The sequence below is a fragment of the Salvelinus namaycush genome, chromosome 4 (genome assembly GCF_016432855.1).
Source record: "Salvelinus namaycush isolate Seneca chromosome 4, SaNama_1.0, whole genome shotgun sequence".
In the NCBI taxonomy this organism is placed as follows: Eukaryota; Metazoa; Chordata; class Actinopteri; order Salmoniformes; family Salmonidae; genus Salvelinus; species Salvelinus namaycush.
The window spans coordinates 64637876-64652745 of record NC_052310.1 but is presented as its reverse complement, the minus strand read 5'-3'; the positions used below and the strand labels follow the sequence as shown (position 1 = coordinate 64652745).

Genomic DNA, 14870 nt, shown 5'->3' with positions numbered 1-14870 from the left:
TTGGTTTTGGCCATAGTGGAGTTTGGAGTGTGACTGTTTGAGGTTGTGGACAGGTGTCTTTTATACTGATAACAAGTTCAAACAGGTGCCATTAATACAGGTAAGGAGTGGAGGACAAAGGAGCCTTTTAAAGAAGAAGTTACAGGTCTGTGAGAGCCAGAAATCTTGCTTGTTTGTAGGTGATCAAATACTTATTTTCCACCATAATTTGCAAATATATTCATTAAAAATCCTACAATGTGATTTTCTGGATTTTTTTTCTCATTTTGTCTGTCATAGTTGAAGTGTACCTATGATGAAAATTACAGGCCTCTCTCATCTTTTTAAGTGGGAGAACTTGCACAATTGGTGGCTGACTAAATACTTTTTTTGCCCCACTGTACATGCTTGGCTACCACCTTTAAACATTGGCCACCAGGATTAGCTATTTGTAACTATTCTCTTAATAATTGCAGAACGGTGCAAGATAGAAACATGTTCAATATAGTTATATTGAGAGGTGATGTAACTAGATTCCTCCAAAAACATACAGGGCCTGTTTTTATTCACATTATATTGGAGTCAGATTGATGAATGTAGTTTATTATATTCAACATCATTTTCTTTTAACCATGTGTCTGTATCATCATATCCATTCTCTTTCCTCTACAGTGGCATTGAATTGAGGGTCTCCTCCCTGAACGAATCACACATTGACTTAGTTCGATGGGGACGAGCAGGGCTACAGGAACATTAAACCCATCAGTCACTTACTTGCATTTCCCCAAATAATGGTTAAGGTTAGTACACCCCGGAGCATGTAACATCTACACAGGTCTCACCTGAACCGTACCAAGGGGTGCTTTATATGTTCCCCCTGGGAAACAATTACCAAAGCTGTGGTTCCTATCCTGCTCAAGGTATGTTGTCAATAGGAACAGAGGAAAGGGCCTGGCCAAAGCCCTGGTCAGCAGCATGTCCAGGAGACTCTATTCTCAGGGCTTCCCAGTGTACTGCTTCGTTGAAGAGGAGAATACACTGTCCTACACTTCACCAACCTGGGCTTTACTGAGGACCCTCAATACAGGGCTGCAGGGTACCAGTTCAATTATTAGTGTTAGCCAGGGGCTGTTCGGTCATTGGGCTTCTCGATTATAAATGTGAATTGTGAAATCTAATCTACGCAGAATCACCATATTTGTTACGCTATCCATGTCTATTCATGTTGGGACCAAATAAAACATGTTTATATTTGTTTTAATCAGAAGCCTATTCATTTCATAAAACGTGCTTTTTTTGTTGTCCTGTCCTACTTTTCTTGAATGGCAGGTTATGCAACCATGATTTAACCAACAAAAATAACAATTTTAATTGTATTGAGTCATGGACATGTCTGTAGTCTTGTATTAAGAAGCCAAGACAAGATCTATCTTAGTGACTTGCCAAGCAGAAGTCATCACTGACAGTTAACCAGTGGTGTAAAGTGCTTAAGTAAAAATACTTTTAAGTTCTGCTTAAGTAGTTTTTTTGGGTATCAATACTTTACTATTTATATTTTTGACAACTTTACTTCACTACATTCCTAAACAAAATGATGTCGTTTTTACTCTATACATTTTCCCTGACACCCAGAAGTACTCATTACATTTTGAATGCTTAGCAGGACAGGAAAATGGTCTAATTCACACACTTATCAAGAGAACATCCCTGGTCTTCCCTTCTGCCTCTGATCTGGCGGCCTCACTAAACACATGCATTGTTTGTAAATGTGTTGGATTGTGCCCCTGGCTATCTGTAATTAACACAAAACTAGAAATGTGGACTGCTTTGCTTAATATAAGGAATTTGAAATGATTTACACTTTTGATACTTCAAATATATTTGATCAATTACATTTACTTTTGATAGGTATATTAGGTATATTTAAAACCAAATACTTTCACTGATGTGGTGTTTTATTGGAGTCATTTTCTATTAAGGTATCTTTACTCTTACTCAAGTATGACAAATGGGTACTTTTCCCACCAGTTAACACATCAGTAACGCCGCAGTTATTCAACACTGCTGTAGAGACTGGAATGAGAAAACGTTTCTCAAATGCTTCAACATTTTCCTGCAAATGTCAATTCACGAATATAACCTAGCCTGTACACAACCACGTGCTTAAACTAATTCTATAATATATTTAGCAATAAGGCCCCAGTGGGTGTATACCACAGCTAAGAGCTGTTCTTACGCGCGACGCAATGAGGATTGCCTGGGTTCAGCCCTTAGCTGTGCTTTAGTGCATTTGGAATGTATTCAGACCCAGACCTTTTCCACATTTTGTTACGTTACAGCCTTATTCTAAAATTGATTAAATCCCCCCCCTCTCAATCATTACACAATACCCCATATTGGACAAAGCAAAAACAGGTTTAGACATTTTTGCAAATTAATCAAAATAAAAACTGAAATATCATATTTACATAAGTATTCAGACTCTTTACTCAGTACTTTGTTGAAGCACCCTTGGCAGCGATTACTGCCTCGAGTCTTCTTGGGTATGATGATACAAGCTTGGCACACTTGTATTTAGGGAGCTTCTACCATTTTCTATGCAGATACACACAAGCTCTGCCAGGTTGGATGGTGATCGTTGCTGCACAGCTATTTCCAGGTCTCTCCAGAGATGTTTGATCTGGTTCAGATACTGTGTTGACCTGTTGGAAGGTGAACCTTTGCCCCCCCCCCCCCCCCCCCGAGGCCCCCCATACTGGCCCATTTTTCACAACATAAAAAACGTTTGACAGGCCCACTGGGCTAAAAAAAGACGAGCCCATCTGTCTTATTACATTTATCTGTCACGTCCTGTTTTCTGTGGGTTCTGTGACTCATTGGGCGTGTGACTGGCAGTTGTATTGCTCAACTTTGGACACAGTCATGTGAAAAGAACACATCTAGAACTTACTTTGTAAAGGAGAGGTTTGGGCATATGGCAACAAAATAAAGCAAATAACCACATGTAAATGTTCCAAAACATTTCTTTATTTAGTTAACTGTTGCATCATTTTCATTGTAATACTACATTCTCAAGACAGCAATGTGTGCATTAAGTGCTTATATTAGTGTGGGGATACAATACGTTTGAAAATCTTTTATTAGTGGGATTCTAAGAATACATCCTAGACAAGGAGGTTGAACTGCATTGGTAAGACTAACAAATAACACTAGTACTAGATAATACTAGTTATTGGGTAGACTAGACATTGATTGAAGTTCTCTTCATTGGGTCTTAACTATTGCACTGGTTCTTGACCATCTGGATATCGCTCAGCCAGGGGCGGCTCCACACCTCGAAGGTGCACTTGTAGGGCTGAGGAGACAGAAAGCAACATGAGTTGGCATAGTAACACAACCTTTCAGCAAGCAGAACACTTGACAATGGACTTGTTCGACATTGCAGCCGACTGCCTGATCTACAAATCAACTTGCGTCATAAATAACTACTCATTATTTGTAGATCAGTCACAATTTACACACAATATATCCGTTTTTATGGTCTTGAACATGGCCAAAGGCTGCACACACAGCCTCAATTCGTTAGGGCATGGACTGAATTAAGTGGATTTAACAAGTGACATCAGTTAGGGAACATAGCTTTCACCTGGTCAGTCTGTCATGGAAAGAGCAGGTGTTCTTAATGTTTTGTATACTCAGTGTATAGCAATAACAACTGAACTGAGCAATTTTAAGTAGTTTATCAACGGTTGTCTAAATTCTTAGTTACCAATGTGCTATGACTGTTTTCAACATGTTATAAACAATCTATGGACCAGTCATAAGCCGGACATATAGGAAGCTCTGATAACCGACTGGCACTTAGGCTGAGGACAAACCGATCTGGGAACAGGCTAGTCTAGGCCCTAGTGGTCCTTACCGCAGCCATCTGTGTGTCCTTGTGCACGGGGCAGACCTTCTCAACACCTCCCTTCCTGCATGGGGTCCTGGCCATCTGCACTGTGAAGATGTACTTCATCCCAGATACCACCTGTAGGCAAGAGGGTGGGTTACACAAACAATCTTTATAATCATGGCCATCATTTTATGGGATCATATCATTCACATATACAGAAATCACATCTGCTTTCAAAGTAATTTTGAAAGTTTTATTGATTGTCCACGTCATGTTAGATTAGGCCAGGGTGGCATTCTGTTTCTGCTCTTTTGCCAAATCCTGGCAGAACTGTAATGCAAAACACAGTACAGTAAAGCAAAAACAGATTGGCACTCTGACTATCTTAGGCTATGAGGTTAACTAACAGAGGTGATAAACAGCATTTTGGCCTAATCCTAGATTGGTTCTTCTCCCTATCATGCACGGATGATAAATAATTGAACAGGAAAAAACAGAATCCAATCCATGATCCACCCCTTCCGCATTCTATGCTGTGTTCTCAAATCAGCGCAGATGCTCGCCTGGTTTAGAAATGAATAGTCCTCTGCATAATGGCAAATGTGCACTGATCCAGAGGGGTTGGGAAATTGCCATATAAACACAGACAATCATTGAGCTTTCAATGTGGTGGTACTCTTGTGTTAATCTGATGAACTTCCTGACAATAAGACCCATTCCCATTTTCAGTCATATAGCAGATGCTCTTATCCTTAGCGACTTAGTTCTATTACTAGGCTCATTTCACCTGAGGAATGAAACATGAGCAAACACAATAAGCATGGACAGGCCCCGAGGTCTTTTGGGCGTCTATGTTTGGTTAAGATTTGGTCCTGCCTAGATTGGCCTTGTTTGTCCCAATCATAGACATCTATGTTTCACAGCACAGTACAGTACAGAAGAGCGCAGCACAGCACAGTAGAGAAAATGAGGTACAGTAGAATGTACCATATTGTACTCTACTGAATTAAACTACATTGTACTGTACTCTGAATAGTACTGTTCAAACTTGTGAAACAGCCTTGACGTCTATGATTCTTTCAGATTTGGTCTGGGCCGGACTGACCAAATTGGTACTTGTTTGTTGGCGACTTGTATTAGAATAATACGCAGCATGCCTTGTTCGTTTAAAAAAAAACATTTAGGTCGTTCAGCTTATCCAGAACGACTTACAGTCAGTGCATTCAACTAAGGTAGATATACAAAAATATATCAGTCATAACAATAAACAGTTATTTATATAACCGTTACTATGAATGTTATTGTAGTTGGTTTATTCTTTTGAACATCGCTAACATCTTTAAAGCTATTTTAAAAAGTTAACATAAGTCCATGTGACAGATTGGGTGGAATTTATTATTATAATAAATATGCCATACATCCATAAAATGTTAAATGACGAGACAGAGACATTCATGCGAGTAACCAGCTTTGTTCTGTACATCACAACACACCCGGGTATCTCAAGCACCCCGGTATAAATACATGAGTTGCAGTAATGAACATTTACCAACAGATGGCATCACTGTGCCATCTTACACCCATAACACAAGACATCCATAAAAGACCCATTTTGAACATACCAAAATGAGAAAATACGTATTTTCTACGTCATTTTGCTCACTGGGTAGACTACACAAACTAACAAAATTATCTTGTCGTGAACTAATAAATGGAAAAGGATCTGACCTGTTTCTGTACATTGACAACCTCGGCCACCTGCCTGACAAACATGTCGTTTGTTTTCTTGTTGTGTTCGACCACCGCGAACTGCAGGGCGTCTCTCGTTCCTTGGTCGTTCATATTTGCGGCCACGGGGCCTCCGATCAAACCGGCGCTCGCCACGGTAAAGGCCACCGCGAGCAAAGGAACGACGATCTTCCATTCCATGATCATTTTCCCGTTTTGATATATTTTTTAATCGTGACTCCAATCGTAACAAACAAACAAATCCTTGCCTCAGACGACTCTTATGCTGTTATATAAACACGGTGACGTCACTGTCTGCTTGCTGAGAGTGGGGCTTGTTCTTGATTCCACCAATCACTTCAACCCAAAACCTAAAGAGGAGGACCCAAAAGTTTACACGCATTAAAGTGCGTTTGTTTTGCCAAACGGCTCTTTAAAAAAAATATTTAAAAAATAAAACCAGGCAAGTCAGTTAAGAACAAATTCTTATTTACAATTACGGCTTAGGAACAGTGGGTTAACTGCCTTGTTCTGGGGCAGAATTACACATTTTTAGCTTGTCAGCTCGGGGATTTGATCTAGTAACCTTTCGGTTACTGTCTCAACACTCACCTGCCGACTGGCTTACCCAGTCTTGTTTGCCTGGTTGTACAGCGAAATACATAATTGAAAAATTCTATTATGAAATGTCACGAGACCCTGCTCACCAATGGAGCAGAATTTGATTTGATTTGCATATTCTTGGTACCATTTGAAAGGAAACACTTTTAAGTTTGTGGAAATGTGAAAGGAATGTAACCTCAAACTCATATTGTACAGATGAAGAATTTTGCAAACGATATATAAGTAAACTCAGCAAAAAAAGAAGCGTCCTCTCACTGTCGACTGCGTTTATTTTCAGCAAACTTACATGTGTAAATATTTGTATGAACATAACAAGATTCAACAACTGAGACATAAACTGAACAAGTTCCACAGACATGTGACTAAAATAAATTGAATAATGTGTCCCTGAACAAAGGGGGGAGTCAAAATCAAAAGTAACAGTCAGTATCTGGTATGGCCACCAACTGCATTAAGTACTGCAGTGCATCTCCTCCTCATGGACTGCACCAGATGTGCCAATTCTTGCTGTGAGATGTTACCCCACTCTTCCACCAAGGCACCTGCAAGTTCCAGGACATTTCTGGGGGGAATGGCCCTAGCCCTCACCCTCCGATCCAACAGGTCCCAGACGTGCTCAATGGGATTGAGATCCGGGCTCTTCACTGGCCATGGCAGAACACTGACACTCCTGTCTTGCAGGAAATCATGCACAGAACGAGCAGTATGGCTGGTGGCATTGTCATGCTGGAGGGTCATGTCAGGATGAGCCTGCAGGAAGGGTATCACATGAGGGAGGAGGATGCCTTCCTTGTAACGCATAGCGTTGAGATTGCCTGCAATGACAACAAGCTCAGTCCGATGATGCTGTGACACACCGCCCCAGACCATGACCGACCCTTCACCTCCAACTCAATCCCGCGCCAAAGTACAGGCCTTGGTGTAACACTAATTCCTTCGACGATAAATGCGAATCCGACCAGAGACAAAACCGCGACTCGTCAGTGAAGAGCACTTTTTGCCAGTCCTGTCTGGTCCAGCGATGGTGGGTTTGTGCCCATAGGCAACGTTGTAGTCGGTGATGTCTGGTTAGGACCTGCCTTACAACAGGCCTACAAGCCCTCAGTCCAGCCTCTCTCAGCCTATTGCGGACAGTATGCGCACTGATGGAGGGATTGTGCGTTCCTGATGTAACTCGGGCAGTTGTTGTTGCCATCCTGTTCCTGTCCCACAGGTGTGATGTTCGGATGTACCGATCCTGTGCAGGTGTTGTTACACATGGTCTGCCACTGCGAGGACAATCAGCTGTCCGTCCTGTCTCCCTGTAGTGCTGGCTTAGGCGTCTCGCGGTACGGATGTTGCAATTTATTGCCCTGGCCACATCTGCAGTCCTCATGCCTCCTTGCAGCATGCCTAAGGCAAATTCACACAGATGAGCAGGGACCCTGGGCATCTTTCTTTTGGTGTTTTTCAGAGTCAGTAGAAAGGCCTCTTTAGTGTCCTAAGTTTTCATAACTGTGACCTAATTTCATACCATCTGTAAGCTGTTAGTGTCTTAACGACCGTTCCACAGGTGCATTTCATTAATTGTTTATGGTTCATTGAATAAGTATGGGAAACAGTGTTTAAACCCTTTACAATGAAGAGCTGTGAAATTATTTGGATTTTTACGAATTATCTTTGAAAGACACGGTCCTGAAATAGGGATGTTTCTTTTTTTGCTGAGTTTAGGAGAATATAACACAATAGATCTGGTAAAAGATAATACGAAGAAAAAAACCAACCCTTCTTTTTTGTACCATCATCTTTGAAATGCAAGAGAAAGGCCATAATGTATTATTCCAGCCCAGCTACAATTTAGACTTTGGCCACTAGATGGCAGCAGTGTATCTGCAAAGTTTTAGACTGATCCAAAGAACCATTCTATTTCTGTTAAAAATGGTATCAAGACTGCCCAAATGTGCCCAACTTGTTTATTAATAACTTTTCATGTTCAAAACTGTGCACTCCCCTCAAACAATAGCATGGTATTCTTTCACTGTAATAGCTACTGCAATTTGGACAGTGCAATTTGATTAACAAGAATTTAAGCTTTTTTCCAATATAAGATATATCTATGTTCTGGGAAATTTTCTTCATACTTACAACCTCATGCTAATCGCATTAGCCTACGTTAGCTCAACTGTCCCGTGGACTGGACACCGAACCCTGAACAAGTTAAGTGTAATCCACCCAGCTTTATATCCTATTATATCCTATTCTGTTCTTGACAGTAGCATGAAACCATGAAAACAATACCTTGCATTTCTTCTGGCTAGTCTTTCCTTCCTAGCAACTGGATCTGCGTTAATCTTTTGTCTGTGCCGTGCAGCCCTCTCCTTATTAGACAACAGCATCTACAGTATAAAGATAATGTGCCTTGAAATACCTTAAAATGTCATAAAATTGTTTAAAATTATAATATTCATACAATAAGTAAATATGAATTGCATGATTAAATATAAACTTGTGAAAACATGGGATAACAAAGCTACTGTCCTTCAGTATAACGGGTGACATTGTGGTATAATATTGGTATAACACAACTTTTGTTGTGCTGAAGGACAAAAGTGTGATACTGAAGGACGGATTTCATACATAAACATATTTAACAGGCAGTTCATTGGCCACCTATATAAAGTAATGACCTTGACCTATAAAGATTTCTTACTTTCATATTTAATATAGCTTTTTATAAAATAATAACATTAATAGTATTTTTTCTGTGTTGTATTGAAGGACCTGTGTTTTTTGTTAGAAAGGTTACTAGAGGGTGAAAAGGTGAAATCATCAAATATTTCAGAGAGATTTCTTCACCTCATCACATTGATAGAGGGTCTTAAATGGGTCTTCTTTGTGATGTCACACACTGTCACATGATTATACCAAAATGTCTTTTTACCTTTGTTATACTGAATGACATTGATGAAGCGCAAAAGTCCAGACAAAAGTTATTCATGTTTAAAAATATTTTTTAGATACAGTATTATATATATTGTTGCAAACACTAACACAATTATGCCAATGGTGTTCATTTCTATTTTTAGGAGGAATTTCTCAATTTTACAAACAAGTTTGTCATTAGAATTTACACTGAAGGACATTTTGACACTTTACAGCTCAATAACTCCCTTAATTTAATAGTTTACAACACAAATATTAATGGGTCAAAAGAAGGGTAAGAGTTAAGTAATTTAATATTATATTTATACATATTTATTGGGCGTCAGGTAGCCTAGTGGTTAGAGCGTTGGACTAGTAACCGAAAGGTTGCAAGTTTGAATCCCCGAGCTGACAAGGTAAACATCTGTTGTTCTCCCCCTGAACAAGGCAGTTGTTCCTAGGCCGTCACTGAAAATAAGAATTTGTTCTTAACTGACTTGCCTAGTTAAATAAAAATTATGTTAAATGAATGGCCTTTTGACACATCTCGTCTTTGACCCATATATATAAATAAGTGATAAACTAAATAAGCCTACGACTAGGATTTATCGGCCATTATTGAATAGCTTTAGGGATTATTGGCTGTTTCTACATTCTATTACAGGGGTATTCAACTCTTACCCTATGACAGCGATCATCAACTAGATTCAGCCGCGGGCCGACTTTTTCTTGAGCGGATGGTCAGGAGGCCGAGACATAATTACAAATCATTTGTAGACTGCAAATTGACTGCAAGAAGCCTAAACAGATATATTTGGCTAAAACTTAATCAATTCAAACTTTGCTTACATTTGTATAAGATCACATATATCTCTGTATTATGCGTGGGAATAATTTGGAACAGATTTACTCAATTAAAATTACTTGGATCACTTGGAGATGCTGGTGTTTTTACAGTCTTTTCTGTCCCAAAAATAATAAAGTCACCCATGGGCCTCCAGTTGGGGAACCCTGCCCTACAAGGTATGGAGCCTGCTGGTTTTAACCTGATAATTAATTGCAATCACCTGTGTCTCAGGTCTAAATCAGTCCCTGATTAGAGGGAACAATGAAAAAATGCACAAGGCAGTGGAACTGGCATCGAGGTCCGGAGTTGAGTTTGAGGGAATAACATTATGACAGTGCATGCTAATGCAACCCTGTTCCTGGTGACCTACCTTTCTGTAGGTTTTCGCTCCAACCCCAGTTGCAACTAACCTGATTCATTTGATCAACAACCAGTTTATTCTAATCCGGTGTGCTAGATTAGGGATGCAGTGAAAACCTGCAGGATGATAGATCTCCAGGAACAGTGTTGGAGAGCCCTGCCTAGACTAGATTTGTGAATTGGCTTCTGTGCTTGTTATATAGCCTACAGTAACCTCATCATGACAACAATACACACAGGTTGGAGGAGTTGTAGAAAATCAAATCTTGTTCGCATAAACATATTTAGTAGATGTTATTGCGGGTGTCGCGAAATGCTTGTGTTCCTAATTCCAACAGTGGAGTAATATTTAAGAGATAGTGGCTGAGAAGCTGGTGTTAGAAGGGTATAGAGTCCCATAGTGGAGGTGTCATAATACCCATAAAACCTAGCAGTCAAACAGGGAAATGGTTCCAATCATTTTTTCACCATTCCTTTTTCCCATAGGGGATTTTAGAAACACTTAAAATAAGGTCTGTTTTTGTGTAGGCTTACCCTGGCGTGATGTTTTGATAAATGTGTAAATCTCTCTAGGACAAGGTGACTTCTATCAAAATATTTGCCTGTATTTACCCCCCCAAAATGAAATTCTAATTAGCTGCTAATGTGGCTAAAGAACAACCAATGCTATGGTCCTCTGGATGAAACTGCCGAATCAAGGCAAAAGTAGTATCTGGATTAACTAACGTTAAATTTAGTCATGAATAAATTGGCTACATTTCTTTAAATGGACAATTATGTGAATTGTCTTGTGCAAGTTTTAAATTGACACAATACCTGTTAGCAAAGATGTCAGCTAGAGATGACGTGCAGGAGCTTGCAGGGATTTGTAGTTTTGCATGACGCCTACTTTTATGTGAATTTCCATTCTCGAATCTGAGAGTAAATGGAGCCGAATATATTGATAAAAGTCACCTTTTCCTAGAGATTTACATGGTTATCAAAACGTCACGCCAGGATAATGCTACACGAAACACAGCCCTTATTTTAATTGTTTCTAAAATCTCATAGGGGAAAAATTAATTGTGGAAAAACTATTGGAACCATTTCCCTGTTAGACCGCAAGGTATTATGACTCATACTGTCACAGATAGAACAATGAGACAGATATTTCACTGGATGTATAAATATGGCGTTTCCACTCATTACCAAATATGGTAGTGAGAGGAAGCCCACGGGGGGCAGTGGGGAAAGTTGGAACGAGATGGATTTTGGCCTGCATTCTGCAAATGTTCTTATCGATGAAAACTAGAATCTGTTATGAACAGAGTGGACTAAGTTTTGTAGACTTGAGCCTTTGCCAAGGTTTTTAAAAATCGTGATGTTTAGAAGGAGTGCAAAGTCCAACTGAGTTAGTGTACACTCGAATTTCAAAGAGTAAGCGTTCCCTAACGGAAATATGCAGATGTATGCTAGAACAGGCCAATAAGATCTCGCTAGCTCGTGCTTGGCTCTGCCCACCTACCTATGTGTAGAAAATAGTAAAAATAAAGAAAAACACTTGAATGAATATGTGTCCAAACTTTTGACTGGTACAGTGCATTGGCAGCAGACTCTATGGTGCAGGGTTGAGTAACCGGGTGGTAGCCGACTAGTGACAGTGACTAAGTTCAGGGCAGGGTATTGGGCGGAGGCCGGCTGGTGGTGACTATTTAACAGTCTGATGGCCTTTAGATAGAAGCTGTCTCTCGGTCCCAGCTTTGATGCAACTGTACTGACATTAAATAAGATGGGGCCGAAGAGGATGGCTGACGTTTTACATGCTCATAACCAACTGTGCTATTTTGTTAGTTTTTATGCGTTGTTTGTAACTTATTTCTTTAACTTATTTTGAACATAGTGTTGCTGCTTATGTCTCTTATGACCAGAAATAACTTCTGGACATCAGAACAGCGATTGCTCACCTCGAACTGGAAGAAGCTTTTTCCTTTAACAAGTCCAACGAACAGGCCCAAATCACCCTCATGAAAATGGGGCGCAGGTCGGGCTGCCTTCAGAGAATCCATAGACGAGCGAGTAAACTACCAGTGCCATCAGTTCTACTAGCTAACATGCAATCATTGGGGAAAAAATGACCTATGATTACGATTATCCTACCAATGGGACATTAAAAACTGTAATATCTTATGTTTCACCGAGTTGTGGCTGAACAACAACACTGATAATATAGAGCTGGCGGGATTTTCCATGCACCAGCAGAACAGAGAAGCTATGTCTGTTAAGACGAGTGGTGGGGGTGTATGTCTATTTGTCAATAACAGCTGGTGCGCGATGTCTAATATTAAAGAAGTCTCGAGCTATTGCTCGCCTGAGGTAGAGCACCTTATGATAAACTGTAGACTACACTATCTACCAAGAGAGTTCTCATCTATATTATTCTAAGCCGTCTATTTACCACCACAGACTGATGCTGGCACTAAGACCGCACTCAACCAACTCCATAAGCAAACAAGAAAATGCTTATCCAGAAGTGGCGCTCCTAGTGGACTTTAATGCAGGCAAACTTAAATCAGTTTTACCACATTTTAAACAAGCATGTCACATGTGCAACCAGAGGAGAAAAAAATAAACTCTGGACCACCTTTAATCTACACACATAGATGCATACAAAGCTCTCCCCCACCCTCTGACCATAATTCTATCCTCCCGATTCCTGCTTACAAGCAAAAACTAAAGCAGGAAGTACCAGTGACTCGCTCAATACAGAAGTGGTCAGATGAGGCAGATGCTACAGGACTGTTTTGCTAGCACATACTGGAATATATTCCGGGATTCATCCAATGGCATTGAGGAGTATACCACATCAGTCATTGGCTTCATCAATAAGTGCATTGACAACGTCGTCCACACAGTGACCGTAAATACATATCCCAACCAGAAGCCATGGATTACAGGCAACATCCGCATCGAGCTAAAGGCTAGAGCTGCCACTTTCAAGGAGCGGGACACTAATCCAGGCGCTTATAAGAAATGCCGCTATGCCCTCAGACGAACCATCAAACAAGCAAAGCGTCAATACAGGATTAAGATTGAATCCAACTACACCGGCTCTGACACTCGTCGGATGTGGCAGGGCTTGAAAACTATTACGGACTACAAAGGGAAACCCAGCCGCGAGCATACCAGACGAGCAAAATGCCTTTTAAACTTGTTTCGAGGCAAGCAACACTGAAGCATGCACGAGAACACCAGCTGTTCTGGTCGACTGTGTGATAATGGTCTCGGTAGTCAACGTGAGCAAGACCTTTAAACAGGTCAACATTCACAAAGCCGCGGGGCCAGACAGATTACCAGGACGTGTACTGAAAGCATGCGCGAACCAACTGGCAAGTGTCTTCACAGACATTTTCTGTTACGATGAGTGAATGGGGAGAACCCAAGAGCGGACTCAGCAGAGGAAACCGGGATGAATGCACAAAATGTTTATTGAACACAGAAAATGGGGAGTGCAGAACTGGGGCAGCTCAGATGAGTTGCAATAACCAGGAGTGTAGAGTGAGGTTGGAGTTGACAGCGTGGAACAGGGGAACTGGTCCTGAGGGGAATCCAAGGTGATGGTGGTGAGTAATATCCAGAGCAAGGTGGTTGGTGGTGAGCTGTAGAACAGGAGACAGGAGCCGGAGACAGAGCAGTACTGCAAGGAGAGGACAAAAATGATGTAAGACAGGGAACGAGCACTGTAGAGCAACCAGGATCTTGAGCTAAGACAAAAGTTTAGAATCATTACTGACTGATCAGAGATTACGATCTGGCAGCGTGGAGATGGCAGGAATGAGTTTATGTAGATGTCTTGATTATGGGACGATATGCAGCTGGTAGGGATTTGCTCTGACTCCAGCACACCTGTCTCCAACCACACAATCACACCAAGAGAGAGAGAGAGAGAGAGAGTATACAGGGGGAGATCTGAAGGTTATGACAAAACCGGATGGACACCAGAGGGCGTAGTGGGAGCAGATGTGACATTTTCAACCTCTCCCTGACCGAGACTGTAATACCTACATGTTTCAAGCAGACTACCATAGTCCCTGTGCCCAAGGAAGCGAAGGTAAGCTGCCTAAATGATTACTGCCCTGTAGCACTCATGTCAGTAGCCAGGAAGTGCTTTGAAAGGCTGGTCATGGCTCACATCAACAGCATCATCCCGTATACCCTAGACCCACTCCAATTTGCATACCGCCCCAACAGATCCACAGAAGACGCAATCTCAATCACACTCCACACTGCCCTTTCCCACCTGGACAAAAGGAACACCTATGTGAGAATGCTGTTCATTGACTACAGCTCAGCATTCAACACCATAAACACCTCCCTTTTCAACTGGATCCTGGACTTCCCGACGGGCCACACTGGGTAGGCAACAACACGTCTGCCACGCTGATCCTCAACACTGGGGCCCCTCAGGGGTGTGTACTTAGTCCACTCCTGTACTCCCTGTTCACCCACGACTGCGTGGCCAAACACGACTCCAACACCATCATCAAGTTTGCTAACGAC

General features: G+C 41.1%; 1 protein-coding gene across 1 annotated transcript; it reads right to left on the bottom strand.

The window, feature by feature from the left end:
* Nucleotides 1-2986: 2986 nt before the first annotated feature.
* On the bottom strand, nucleotides 2987-5915 carry LOC120046729 (cystatin). The gene is made up of 3 exons (XM_038992186.1): nucleotides 5603-5915; nucleotides 3899-4009; nucleotides 2987-3334 (listed from the first exon to the last, which is right to left on the bottom strand). Exons 1-3 carry the CDS (start codon nucleotides 5807-5809, stop codon nucleotides 3254-3256), a joined length of 399 nt encoding a protein of 132 aa, XP_038848114.1. The 5' UTR covers nucleotides 5810-5915; the 3' UTR covers nucleotides 2987-3253.
* Between the last annotated feature and the right edge of the window lie 8955 nt (nucleotides 5916-14870).